We start from the raw sequence: 15112 nt of genomic DNA, 5'->3' as shown, positions 1-15112 counted from the left end.
ATGCTCATCTGGCTAGGTAAAATATATCGTCAAAAACAAGAAGTACCAATTTTGAGTGTTACAATGTGCCTCCATCATCCTCACTGCATGCATATCGTGATATCCATAGATGAACTGTTAAATAAACCACTCCCCTTGGGGTAGGGGAGTGGCCTCAAGGTCCCCCTAAGTTTCTAATTAACTGCCTAGGAAAAAATAAATAGAGTGGTTTTAAAATGATATTGGAACATATGAATGCGAACTAGTACATAAAGTAACTATGCAGATGATAACGTTTTCTTAAGGATTGTTCCTGCATCAATATTACCTAAAAATAAATAAAAACAAGAAAGCAGATACCTGAGGCATAGCTTTAATCTAATAAACATTGTCATTCAAAATGGATGATCAAAAGGGGAAGGGGGGAATAAAAAGAAAGAAAAGTCCAAATTAAGGTGAAGATACAAATGAAAGGACTAGGTAACAGGAAACTGTATGATGCACGCCTGACTTCTACTGAAAATGAATACAAACATCCCTCTTGAGCTTACTTCATCCTTCCACATGAATGCATGCATGTACTCATAGACAACTAAGTGACTGCAAAATCTAAGCAATAAACACCTCTTATTTCTTTCAAAGGTCTCAATACCTCATTGCTGAGACAAAGTTCATCTGAAGTTCTGCAGTAGGGACGGTTCCTATTTACTTTCCTAACATTCAAATTCTGTGCTTCCAGGGAAATTATCTAAAGTTACGTTACTCATCCTACTAATAGACAAGTCAAATTCTATTAGAGATCAGAAAACAAAATTTGATTATCTAAGATGAGGAATTTAAGATAATATTCAAACAGGTATAAAGGATGGAAAGGTAAACAGAAAAGTTTAATAACATAATTAATTGGTGATCAAAAGTCAAATTCTACAAGACAAATTTGTCTGTGTCTGTTGTGGAAGTATTTAAACTAACCCTGTATCGATGCTTCCCCCCACACTAGCTATTGGCTGGTATACATCACCAGTAGAAATGTCTGCCCAATGAAAATGAATCCTCCCACCGCCACCGCCGCCACCACAACTATGACTACCATCACCTCCAGCACTTGACAAAATGCCAGATTCATCGAGAGCCAGAGTCTGCAGAAACAACAAGATAGTTCCACCAGATCCACCCCCGGGTCCAATATTCTCAACATCTGTAATGAAATTCTTCTTTCGGAGATTATCCCTAAAACTTCCTCCATCAGCTCTAACTGAGCCTTCAACAGATAAAATGTTCAAAGGATGGTCTGAAGAACCTAACACTGGAATGGAGAAAAGGAAAAATAGCAAGAGAGGGAAAAAAGGGGAGAAGTTAATCTCAGCTCGAGGACAAAAAAAGGCAGGAATTTGAACTGAACAAATAAAATTGCAACTTTCAGAAGCAAATTGTGTATAGCTGTGGTTAAACAGCTCCCTGCCCCTATAAAAGTGTATTAGAAGAAGACCTTAAAAACCCGAAAGGCGAAAAATAGAGCATATAAAAGATGTAGCCCTTGTTTGTTTCAGTTAAAAAAAATATATATTAAAATCTAAGCCAAGGTCAACAATTTAAACCACACATTTCATGGGACCCACAACTTTTTAACCATACATTCCATCAAGTTTTATCAAAATCGACTAAAAATCTGATTTTTATCTTAACCAACCAGAGGCATAATATAAATTTGACAGCATCGTATAGGGCATCCAGAAAACAGTCAAATAGGCTTGCAAAAGAGAGATGAGAGAATAAGAAAATCGCTGAAGATACAACATTTGTGATGCTAAATAAGATAAATGCATGCAACTCTGGAACAAATTTTGAAAGCAATGTGTAGCTAGTGTGCCTTACAAAATACTCTTAACCTTTTAGTGCCCACTCATTTCTTGATTATAAAATGCCACCATTACAAAATTAATTACTCATCAAATATCTACGGCATTTATCAAACTGAATCCCAATATCAGAAGCCTCACCCACAGAAAATGAGCAATACGAAAAACTCAAAAAATTTCAGGCTGGCAAAGAGATGACAAAAGCAATTGAATAGCACTATGATTTTCATATTGACTAATTCAGAGTTACCACGTTAAAAGTAAATAAATAAATAAAAAGAAAAAAAAAAACCACAATTGACCAGTTCATAGACTGAGTTGACCTAAAATACCACCACCAGCAGTTGACCCTAGCAAGCTATCATTTCCGCTTCCACTGCCCAATTCACAAGGCAAATCGGCATCTCCATATGATATGCCACCCTCAATGCAGCTTCCATTGTAACACCCCATTCCACCTCTACCGCCATGACCGCCACCACTGCCAAGACCATTACTCAAAACTTTTCCTTGACCCACGCCTTCAGTGCAGCCTGCATAAACAACAAACTAAAATGACAAATATAATATGATTTAACCATGCAAATGCAGACAACAGAGTCTCCAACACAATCAATGATCTTATAATTAATATTTTACATAACGCAAATCTCTTATCACTGAGAAAATCTTCAGAATCACATTCCACATTGAAAAAAAAAAATTATTTCCTTACACTAACAAGTAATCTTTTCTTCTAAACATTCCTCGATGCTATTTATGAGAGATCTATAATAGATTTATATATATCTATAAACATAGAGAAGTTTATTATGTCTTGTAGCACATTACAAACTTATTTTATTCTACAAGTTCAATGCAAAAACATCTTCTTTGTGAAGTCAAGGAAGACGAACCTCTCCAATTCAAACTGACAGTAGGTAGTTTATCTTCTAAGCTTTAGGTGACACTTTGCAGTACATATTTATCATTTCTGACAGCCAAAGATGACTCCAGAAAATATATTTACCTTTTTTGTACCACAGGACCAAAAACAAAAGGCAAACTTAAGTATGTGAAATTTTTGTGTATGAAGTATGACCTACAGTATATGTCATTTGATTGTAGGATTCCATCTATACCTTGTATTCTAGGACGTTAGAAGATCTTTTAATCATTCAAATTATTATGAAATTTTATAAATACGTCCAATAATAGATAATGGCAATGACTAAGAATATGTGTTTTAGTGAAAGTGTTAACAATTCAATAATGTATAAATAATATGGGAAAGTATCCAGTTAACTAAGATTTGTGTATTTAAAGGAGGAAAGAAAGAAAGAACAGGGGAGAAAGAATGCTGTCAGGGACGGATCTTATCGAAGAGATTGGAACCATACCCCTAGCAGATGCGTTTATCATTCCAGAAGAATGCACAGTAATGGTTCTAGCTCTATGGAAATGAACAACAGATCCTTCAATGAAACCTTCAACAAGGATATCCTCAACTCGACAGATCTGCAGAACAAACAAGTATTATATAAGAAAATTTTTGCAATTCTGCACCAGTGTGGGCATGACAATATGGAGAAACAATTCAAGGAAATAAGCAATGATAGCTATATACCAATTCTTATGATTTTTATTTGCAGAAAATGTTCACCTGTAGTGTAAACGACAGAGAAGAATTCACATTGCAATCCTCAGGTGGATGCAGCAGTTCAATTGGGCAATCTTGTGAATCACAGTGGAGCTTTGGCACCCTACCAAGCACCAAAGGTCAATCTTCAGTGAAGTCAAAAGCAGCACATGTCAGAAAGAGAAAAATTAAATGCTATAACTTACACGGCATTATCCGAGGCATTTTCTAAAGGACCGCGCAGAACAGATCCAGGTCCAATCTTCATGATGATATGAGAACCCCAAAAGAAAAACTCAAATAAGCATACCAAACATTACATACACTAACTACAACTTGATCACTTAATTTTTTAAGACAACAATGTTCAGTAAATTCTCAGGTTAGGCAAAGTGCCGATTTCTCCCAGAGCACGGGCACAATGAACACCTAGATCCTAAACAAAGTCCGATGTGTGAAAGCCTGACTTAAGCATAAAGAAGAAAAACAAGAAATTTCTGCAACCCAAAAAAATTGGAAAATATCTCAATACAGAATACTTAAGCCTCCATTTGGAAAGAATTTATAAATGGCTTAATATATAAACAAATAGAAATGAGTGGTCGATGAGTAAATAGTACTTGTGTGTCCATTGAAATGTTTGGCTGAAAATAAAATTTGATCATTATAAATCATTTATAAATTAGCCAAATAGAGGCTAAATCAGAAGCTAGAAATAAAAGCATATTTGCTTAACAAGTAAAAAACCTAAATGAAAAAGATACAAGAAAAAGGTCATGCATGATTGGTTTCAGATCCAAAATAGAACGACAGAATTGCTGGGAATGCATATGAAAGAATTCTTCTCTAGAGCATGTACCAAAACTATGAAATTTCACTGATGACACTTTAGTCAATAAGCACAGAAACTTCAAGGTCATGCATTAGTAATTGAAGATCTAAAATAGAATAATGGAATAAATCGGGAAAAAAACAAAAAATCCTTCTCTACAAGCACATATTACCAAAACTATGGAATCTCATGGAAAACATCATAGTCAATCAAATAGAAATGAGGTAACGCACCAGTCTGTCTAGTTCTAAACTAGAATACTGGTGAATTTGCTGGCTAATCTGTACCAAAGATCCTTCTCCACAAGTATATATATCAAACTATGACAGATGACATCATACTGCATAAAAATGGGAGTTTCTGCTTACATTTATGCTATAAAACAATGCTAATACAAGACGTTGGGCTTCAATGCAATCGCCTGGTCCTGATAAATTTAATAAACCTTGCCCATGAACTCCCAGATTTGCGTTTGAATGAATAAGAGATGACTCCTGTGCAAGAAAATAGAAAGAATTTTTTTTGTACGAAGGCCAAGAGCAAGAATTTATTGGAAACAGAGAGCCAGTAGCTCACCTTGAGAACTATAACATTACTAGCTTCAAGTAGTGATGTCTCAAGATTTTCATCTCCACCTCCATCTATTAGCATCCTTGAATTCCACATCAAAAACATTTTGATAGACATGCGAAGAGCCCCAAAAACCTGGGAAATTTTGGGAATGAGAAAAGCACATCTTGAATCATTAACTAATATAATGCATCACAGCGGAGAAACAAAATGCTGGTACAAGCTACAGTAATTAGATTGTTGATAAGAAACAGAATCACGACAATTTATAAAGATTGAATGGTCGCACATGCGAAGAAGCTTCTAAAAGATGACAGTGGAACTCCAGAAGGGAAGGAGGATGGAGAGAGCATCGCAATTGGAACAAAAATAATGAGACCAGAGAAAAGTATCTACATAATAAGAAAATCTACTTAAAATTATATACAAAACAAAAAAAAACTACTTGCGCCCCTCCCCGATCAGCTTTTTTTCCTGTACAATTGGCTTTTGGTTTCGACCAAACTTACATGCCTCCACATCATTTAATAATTTAAAGACTTCACCAGCAAGAGAGAGCTAATAACTCTTATCTATTTGCCAAAATCACAGCACAACCCAAATAAGTTCCACTGATTTTTGTATGCAACAGGAACTGGAAACCCCTGATTACTGCAGCATAATTTGCAGGAATGATGAAGGAAGAAGCTGTTTATGCAATCCCTTTCGGTCTATTTGTAATTCAACTCATCAACTGAAGTATATAAATGGAAGTATATAAATGGTATTTTTTCGTATTTTTTCTATATATGTGTACTTAATGAAGAACAAGTATATAAATTAAGATGAAATCAAATATGACCTATCCAAACGATCATTCTCTCTTCACAAATCTCAACCAATTTTTCCCTGCCCGAAACACAACTAACTGCTGTTAAGCTTGTGAAGACTTGAGTATGTGGGGAAAAGTTTAGAGTTGCTTATAAGCTTATCAAGCTCAATTTTTATCCACAAATTCCATGAGATCCGTAACTTTTACCTGCTTTTTAACCAAACATTCCTTGGGGCACACCATATGAGAACTTATAAGCTTAGCCAAGCAAGCACTCAATTCTATGCAACTGAGCTCACGATATTTATAAGGATCTAACAATACACTTCAACCTCTCTTCCCCCTTCCAATGCCCCCAATCACACAGAAGAGATTGAAATAAAAAAAAATGGAGGAAAAAGGATAATAACACTCTGATACAATAGCTCAAAAGCACTAGAATCAGCAGAAAAGGCGAAAAGGAAAAGGCTACCATCATCCCTAAAAACAACTTCCCCAAATCCCTCAAAATACGAATACCAATACCATAAAAAACCTTAAATCAATCATATTCCTGCCTTTGTTTTTAAGAAAAAGGATAGGGATGGTAAGGGGAAGGTTGATAGTTCTAAACGTTACAGGTGTCGTGGTAGTTAATTTAATGTAGTGATGCAAGTGCAGCAAACTAGGTCGGCTATAGTTGCTGGGGTTGGAAGATAATGGTGGTGATTGGTGAAATGGGGACAGTATTCAGTTTCAAGGTTCGGGTCAAATGAGGCTGATGGTGGCAGACGAGGGGAAGGAGTGGCAGAGAGAGAGTAGAGGTCTGCTGAATTCAGAGAAGAACAAGAGGGAACCATGGGGAAATTTAAAGGTTGAATCTATATTTCAAAAGTAGTCAGGCTAGTTTCTGAATTGAGAGGCCATTCCTAAGTGGGTAGCAAGCATAAAAAATATTGGTTTTTAGTAATATGTCCTTTTAAAATAGAAAAGGAATAGAGGTAACGCAAGATGCAATACGAGAATTATAGAAGAAAGGGAAAGGGGAGAGAAGAAGAGAAAGAAGGGAGAGAAGAGAGAAGAGGGAGAGACTAGAGAGAAATTGGAGGGAGAATATCAATTCATTTCATTATCAAAAGTTGATCCATTATATAGGGTTTCAAAAGACCCTATTCTAAGTAAGAAAATGCTATATAAGGTAAAAAATCAAACACTAATAACGTTTCCTAAAATACGCATTAAAATTGAAAGCTAAATAAACATAATATTCCTTCTAATTCTCCATCAAGAGGCCATTAAATTTAAATGGAATGAGTATATACCAAGATCAATTACGAGTAAGCGCATCCACATAATACAGTTCAAAGAAAACAAACAATGAACCAATCTTATTCACCAAGAGTCTACCAATTTTATGACCATGTAAAAAGTTGAAAACATATATGATATAACAAGAGAATGGGCATGTAAAGGAGATCAAAATTAAATGGAGAAGGGAACACAGAAGAATTGCCACTTACTCTAGAAATTAGCAGGCTACAAAGTCTCAATAATGAAAATAATGATAAAATCATTATGCAGGAAAATTAAATTAATTTACCACAAATCAGACATCCACTTACTTTAATTACAGAATCACCCATTAACAGCTCTTCTGCCAATAATTCAAATTCTGACATCGAATAATGTGCTAGCCCAAAGCTTAACACTCCACCGCGCAAAAGGCTGATTGTTCCTTGAACCTTTACAATGTATCATGAAAGATGGCAGAATTAGATCCTAATGCAAAAAAAAAAAAAAAAGAAGGGGAAAAGAACACCACCTCCAGATAAATGAACAAAATACACTACAAATAGCCAAGATATGGAAAAGCAAGTAGATGACACACCCCAAGGATTCAGAATAATCGAAAAATTCAGAATGCATACAACAACAACGACAACAATCTTCTTGTCTCAATAAATTTGGGGTTGGTTGTGTCAGTCCTTTTACTTCACTCTGTTTGGTGGATCGCTACATCTAGTGAAAGAATAATGCATTTGGATCCTTTACAACCAACCAACCACAACAGGTGTTTAGTATGGTCCACTCTCCTCTTGAGAACACAAAGTAGACACATTCATACCCACTCAAAATCTAGCATACATAACTCAAAAGGACCAGAGCGTAACTGAACCATTATAGAGACTAAGATCTGATGAGGGGAAATATTTGGTAGTGTCCATCATTCAATTATGACAAGATAGATCAAAACCCATTTAGGGATATGTAACAAGGTTCAAAAGTAAATACGTAAAATATATATATAGACCATGGGTCTCTCGGCCATCTCACGCACCTCGACTAATTCCACGGGGCCCTAAAGTCTACGGTCAGATGAGTGGCCCTGAGGGGACTTGAACTGAGTAATTATGTTTTTCATTACACTCCTCTTAGATGCTATAAAACGTCATTATCATTTTCTAATATTTTTTGCTATGTTAGTGCATAATTGTCAAAGATTAAATTTTAATTTAAGCTGGTCAAAATACTATTTGTGTGCACATTTCGTAAGAACCACAACTTACTACCCACTTATTACCCAGATATTCTGTAGGACCCACAACTTATAAGCATTTAAAAAAATAAATTAAGCTCTGAAAACATAAAAAAAATCATTAGTTGAATCTCTCTCCCCCACACACACAGAAAAAGTTATCCATGTATTTGCATTATTTATCTGTATATAATCTTTATAAAGGTAAATAATGTCATTCGAAAGTATATTTATATGATATGATTGTTCGAAACTTTGAAATAGTTAAAAAGATAACAAAATGCTCATTCATTGGAAATGCAAGCACCCACCTTTAGAAGCTAACAAATTTTGTGTGACCTTACTTGACAAGAATTTTTTTCTAAAAATTGTTTTTACTATTTTTTTTTTTTTTTTGGTAAAAATTCTTGTAACTATATATATATATTTTAAACCACTGGATACTTTGAAGGTCCATCTCCAAGAAATAAGCTGCCCATGTTTAGCATCATTCAACTCAACACTTTCAGCTAACATAATATATTAGATTCTTTAAGATATTACAGTTTCAAAGTTCACAATAGTTTTAATAACACTTGAACTGAATCTATGACCATTTCAAAACTCTATACTTTCAAAAAAATAAAATACTAATAATAACAATAACAATAACAACAATAATTAAAGTTGTAACTGTCCACACTTAAACAATATAACTGTGACAGGAGTAATTATATTTTCTCATGGGTTCCAATCATTTTTACGTTCTTTGCAGTAACAACTTTTTTTTTATCTCCGTTTTAACTAGGGCTGGGCAAATCTCCCGAACCGAACCGACCGAACCGAACCCGAACCGAACCGATCCGAACCCGACGGTTCTTGTCAAATTAAATACCCGAACGGGTATCTGAATTGAGAACCGACGGGTACGATTCGGTTCTCGGTTCTAGACCAAGAACCGAAGAACCGAATAAGAACCGAATCTTTCTAATTTTTTTTTATATTGAGTAAATCAAATTATTTTAATTTTAATTTTTTCTAAATAAATTAACAAATTAATGATTTCTAAATCCAAATTTTTGGCCCAATAATTTGTTTCATTTCTAATTTTTTAATTTTTGGCCCAATTACTCATTTTATTGTTTCATTTCTTAGCCAAACAAGATCAAATCCACTAAATAACCCTAAATACCTACAATAAAGTGCATAACGTTGTCTCGACTCTCGCACTCACTCTCGCAGTCTATCTAATATTCCAAAACTTATACAATCGTCGGCCGACACTCTGACCTCCGATCGAAGCCGTGACTTTCCCCGACTGAACCTTTGATCGTAGTGATCATTTGAATAAGGTAGTTTACTAATCTCTGACATTCCAAAACTATTGAATGTATCATTAGTCGTATTTATATAACGTTGTTATAAATGTTAAAAAATTTAATTATAGTACAGAACCGAACCGATCCGAACCGAACCGAATGGAACCGAACCTGAACGGTTCTATAATTATATTTGGACCCGACGGTTCCATTTACTAGATACCCGAAAAGTTTGGTTCGGTTCGGTTCTAAAGAGAACCGAACCGAACCGACCCGCGCCCACCCCTAGTTTTAACTTATGCACTTCTTTCCTTTAAATAATTCTTTTTATTCATCTCATTCATTTGAAACTTAATTAATTGGCAGAAAGGATCGAATTATTCTAGATAAAATTCTCTAATTGTATCTTTTTATGCTCAAATAAATATTTCTGGACCCAAAATTTGCAATTCCATCCTGAAATTGAAGCCCTTTTCATAGATGTTTCATATCATATTCTAGAGATTCTTGACTAAAATTTTTTTTAATACTTTCAGTGTTCAGAAAGTCATTTTGTTCAGAAATTAATAATAAGGAATAACGTTATCTAACACACCGATGGTGCCAGATCACCCGTCTAAATGGCTACACTTGATAGGTTCAATTAAATGACTCATGAGCATTGTATTTAAGTGAATATATCATTTAATGTCATGCAGTTGCCACCTAGACTGACGCTTGATAGTTGAGACTAATGTTGAATAGAATTACTCTAAAATAAGTAATTTAAATAATCTTAATGAAGTTTTTGGTTAGCAAAAGAAACAGGTTATAATCTGCAAAGTAGGTTTTCTTTACATACAAGGTAAAGAATGCAAGAAGGAGATGCTTGCGTATATATAATGCCAAATAATAGAGCAGAAAGTCAAGATATGTGGGTAACTGAAAAACAGGCGCACTTGAAAAGAAGAAAGGATCATGTCATACCATAACAAAATTTTAAAATTTTACACGTGCCATATGAGCAGACCAGAAGGGAACAATTTTCAGCATCTGATCTAAACAAGTTAACTGAAAAAGGATTGAACATCAAACCATGAGGCTAAACATATTCCTCGTCATGCAAGAAAGTCAAAAGGATACATTTTCGCAATATTCAACAAGATGGTATATATTTCCAGATATCAGGTAATTAGATGACATAAGAGCATTACAGATTTCGAGCTTCCTATAGTGGATGCAGGAATAAGCATATGAACATTACTGACCTGGACACGACTCCACAGCAAAGGAACAGAAGCCTTTGCCTGATTACATATATAGACATTAGTCAAAAATGGTTGAGGAAATTCCATGAGAAGGGTATCTGTATCTGTTGATTTGTTGTGATTGTTGACTGTAAGGCTGCGAGTAACAGCATCATAAAATGTACCCGCAGCACCTGCATTCTCCGGGCAACCAAGACTACTGCCTCCTAAAAAAAAAAAAAACGCCCCCAAAAAAAAAAAAAAAAAAAAAAAAAAAAAAAAAACATGAATGAAGCTTGCATTGGTTCAAAATTTTGGTGTAACAGAAGACCACATGCTTTCAAGCATTGTAACTTTAGACAGCTAGACATAAAAACAACCTGATATGCATCATTTGAATTACGCGTGTAATTAAGATAGAAACAGTAAATTTTTGGGCCAATATCATATAAAATACAATAAAAGTTTACCATTACAGCTGTGATCAATAAGCAGGGCATGAAAGGAAGGGTGGCTTGTGACACACCTTTAAACCTATCAGCTAATTTACTAGAGTTTGAACTAGCTTGGGTTTAATCTCATTTTACTCATTACTTGGCTTCAACTTTCTGCAAAACCAAACAATTAAAACTGAAAAATCAATTTATTTCCAATTTCCCCTTTTCTAACTCTTGACTTTTGCTTTGAATCACAAAGCAAAACGAGGATCAAACTTTCTCACATGTTAATAGAATTGATAAGAGACCACTGAATCATAAATAGATGAGACAATCGTTCAAGCTCGAGGAGATTAAAGAATGGTCTACCAGTGAATGGAACAACTGGGTGATCAACTACCCTCAAATAAGCTAAAGCTGTGTCTCGTATGAAATACCAGATGCACAAGTGACAGGAACATGGCACACATTTAATTTTCAAAAACTGGTCCGCATATAGACTTTAAACTGCCACCCCACCAAAAAAAAGAAGGAAAGAAAAGGGAAAGGATCCAAATTGCCCATAAGAGGAACGGTTGACATCATCCACAATAATTTTCCGAGTATCTGCAAGCTGGCAATCTGGATGGGCTAACATATTATTACAGCAGAACCCCTTGACAGCAGACTTTCCCATCTTTGCCATTTCCAAGTTTCTAAGGGGAAAGGGTAGTCCATATTTTACGGGGCAAAATGGTTAACACTTGTTGACAAGGAAATAAGAGGTAAAGACGAAAACTGTAACTATAAGACAATATTAGAAGACATGTCCGAGGTCCTACCGTTTACAGATATCTCAGGTTCATCGTGCCTACTAAAAATATTGACGGAAACTCTTCCACCGCCCCCTCCAGCAAAACCGTTACCCCCACAAGCACTTATGCTACCAGTTCCAATCCTGCACTTCACAATAAAACAAGGGGCATTAAAAACGTATCAACTTCATATCTACAGTGTTTCTCAGTAAATCTGAGTATCTAAGGACATGACAATCATTTTTTTCTTTATCAATCAACAGTCATAAAGTAGACAAGAATAAATTGATATAAAAACTGAAAATGGGAAACTAACGTATATATTAATCTTTAAGCTAACTAGATAGATGGTTGGTCTAAGGAGGAGAATAATATGAGCTATATTTTAATAACCTCTCCTTATCCTTAGAACAGTTGGGTTTGAAGCTAGCAAAATCAATCAATCCAGCATTGTTGAATAAAGAAGAATGTTTTAATTCAAGCATGCTGGTGTCCCAGAAAAAACGTCAGTGATCTTTATTTGGAAAAGAAGTATAATTCATGTGATATACCTCAATTTTCCATTGAAGAAAGTAGAAAAACCATGTTATAATTAAGAACCTAAAAGTTCAACACTTAGATGATCTTTTTGTACTTGAAAACAGAGTGTGAAAGAATAATGAAAATTCATGGACATCCACGTAATCAAAGATTGAGAGAAACCAAAAGAGTAGGGAGATATCATATCTTCAAATATTGGAAGATTATAAAAATTCTAGTAGAATAATGGTTCCAATTTTTAGTACCAACATTGTGGATAAATGAGAAAAACCAAAACCCTACAAGCTTGAATAAAAATGCAAAATGACAATAAAAACCATAGTATCGTGGGAATATGTACTTCCACTTGACTGATTATGACAGAAAGCATCTAATTAACCCTACGACAGGAAGACGAAGTGAAGTTAACTGTATGCATTGCCAACGCAATAATCAAATTCATAAAGGTAATGGTGGCAGTTTTAGTTATACATTAGCCTCATAGATTCCTGTTGCAGTCATTTTGAATCAAACCACCTTAGAGTTACAAATTTGCACAATGATGGACCTTATCTAGTTGACATTCAGACCAATACCGGAGAACAGTATTCTGCACCCCCACATTAGCAATTCCAATGTCCAAGATAATCCTATAGTGAGCCTCAGCAATAATAAGTCATCAGTCAAAACTAAAATTAGAATATATGAGCCTTACTAAACTCATAAGTAACAATATATTTAATGAAAATGGCAATAAGAGGAAAGAAATTTTTTACATTCTAAAAGCCTTGATGTAGATGCTGCCACCAGAACCACCTCCACCTTTAGTACCTCCATCTCCTCCTTCCGCCAAAACAGTCCCATTCAACTCCAAAAGCCTCAAAATCATCAACATTACCCTCCCGCCTCCACCTCCTCCATAGTCAATTTCCCGACTCGTGGTCCCACCCTTACTTCCATAACTCCAAGGTTTTAATAAACTCGACCACGAGTATGCATCCCCACCCCACACGTCGTCCGGGAGCTTACTTGCGTCTGTTAAACAAGCTGCCCCTCTGCCTCCGTGTCCCCCACCTGCCCCATCAACCCCCTGGGGGGTCCCACTAGTCTGAGGCGGTGGCGACCCAGCTAATCCAGTAGTATTCACAGCTGAATTATTCCCAAAATTAGCATTATCTGCAAACAACTCAAAAGTACCACTTGCTATTGTCGAATTCTCTCCCAAAGTAAAGTTCCCAGTAACATTTATCACAATTTCACACCCAGAAAACGAGGAACAGCTTATGTTAACATTGGGAAGAATTACAAGATTTCCCTTCCCTGCTATGTAGACATCGTTGGAGAGGTTCAAATTGGAAGCCATTTCGCAGGTAGTATCCAAAGAGCCGATGCCGCCAAGACCCTCATCGCATGAAAGCGGCGGCGGGTGCGGCGGCGGAGGAGGCGGCGCCGGCGGGGTGTAGTCCTGGTGGAATAGCAGTAAATCCGAGTCGAAATCCGAGTCAAAATCTGAGTCAAGCGAAGCAACTGATACGCAAACTGAATTTGAACAGGGATTTCCCAGTAAAAACAATAAGATTAACAGTAATAAAACCGGATGCAAATTACTGAAACAACGTGAAGAAAAAGTCATTGACTAGTGAGAATAGTCATCACATCAAACAGTAAAGAAGGGAGAAACAAGAAACAGATTCCATCTGTAGAGTATTTAAATTAAAAACCACAAAAATTCAACCGGGAAAATTTGAGAAGCTAAGAAAGAGACGTAGCAGTGTGTGTATGTATAGATTGGGGGAAGGAAAGGGCTAGAAATGAGGAGCGCGAGGCTCGTGGGTGGTTTGGGGGATGGGGTAGGTGAGTTGAGTGAGAGGAAGGTGGCAGCACGATTCAGCAGTTATCTTTTTCTTTTATGCAACTACTTTTTTCAGAAGGAACTTGTTGTTCAGTACGGAAAATTTGCATAATTAGTCCTCAATTTATTGTCTATATAGTATGTTGAACTTTAATCCATGATTTTGGTTCTATTGTCGGTCTCTAATGAAGAAAAAACGTTTAAACTGATGTTAATTGTGTGTTTTCCCTAAAAATACACTTTACTTCAAAATTCTATGTACTAATATAAGTGTGAGTCTTGAGATCCTTAATCTAGTGGCATAACTCTGGACTATGGAGGTCGAAATTAAGCCGGGCTAAGGGATGAAAATGAGAGGTTGGAGATTGATTTAAAACAACTTGAGGACTAATTGAAACTTGACCAATAAGTTGGGGATCAAGGGTGAAATTTTTCCATTTATCACTTACAGTTATATTTTATACGTTTTTTGTTTTCTTGTGTTTGCGGGCTCATTTTTCTTCTCTCGTGTCGATTTCAAAAATTCCAGCAAGGACTTGGGAGCAGCTAAGCACGAGATTTAAATTTATTTAAGGAAATTAACCCCGTTTGGTTCCCATTCTATTTTCATTTTAATGAAAATATAATCGTTATCCATCACATCAAGTCATTAAATTTGAATTTCTATCTCTTGCGTGGAGTCCGTAACGGCTATATTTTTTATTCTCATTTTTCCAAAAATGAGAAATAAACGGGCTATAAATCCACTCTTTCGATAATCAAATTGAAAAATAAGAGAATTTTTGTTGTTAATTATTTCATT

General features: G+C 35.6%; 1 protein-coding gene across 1 annotated transcript in view; it reads right to left on the bottom strand.

Moving 5' to 3' along the window:
* LOC111376122 overlaps positions 1-14344 on the bottom strand; it is a 21551-nt gene extending 7207 nt beyond the window's left edge. The window contains exons 1-11 of the mRNA XM_022999050.1: positions 13235-14344; positions 11967-12082; positions 10730-10935; positions 7271-7390; positions 4865-4993; positions 4657-4782; positions 3663-3718; positions 3481-3580; positions 3218-3335; positions 2162-2371; positions 964-1285 (exon numbers count right to left, since the gene is read on the bottom strand). Of these exons, the coding sequence (XP_022854818.1) occupies positions 964-1285; positions 2162-2371; positions 3218-3335; positions 3481-3580; positions 3663-3718; positions 4657-4782; positions 4865-4993; positions 7271-7390; positions 10730-10935; positions 11967-12082; positions 13235-14091 (2360 nt within the window). The 5' untranslated portion in view covers positions 14092-14344. The remainder of the gene's footprint in view (positions 1-963; positions 1286-2161; positions 2372-3217; positions 3336-3480; positions 3581-3662; positions 3719-4656; positions 4783-4864; positions 4994-7270; positions 7391-10729; positions 10936-11966; positions 12083-13234) is intronic.
* Positions 14345-15112: the final 768 nt, after the last annotated feature.

The sequence above is a fragment of the Olea europaea genome, unplaced genomic scaffold (genome assembly GCF_002742605.1).
Source record: "Olea europaea var. sylvestris unplaced genomic scaffold, O_europaea_v1 scaffold1454, whole genome shotgun sequence".
Classification (NCBI taxonomy): Eukaryota; Viridiplantae; Streptophyta; class Magnoliopsida; order Lamiales; family Oleaceae; genus Olea; species Olea europaea.
This window is presented reverse-complemented; position numbering and strand designations above follow the sequence as displayed.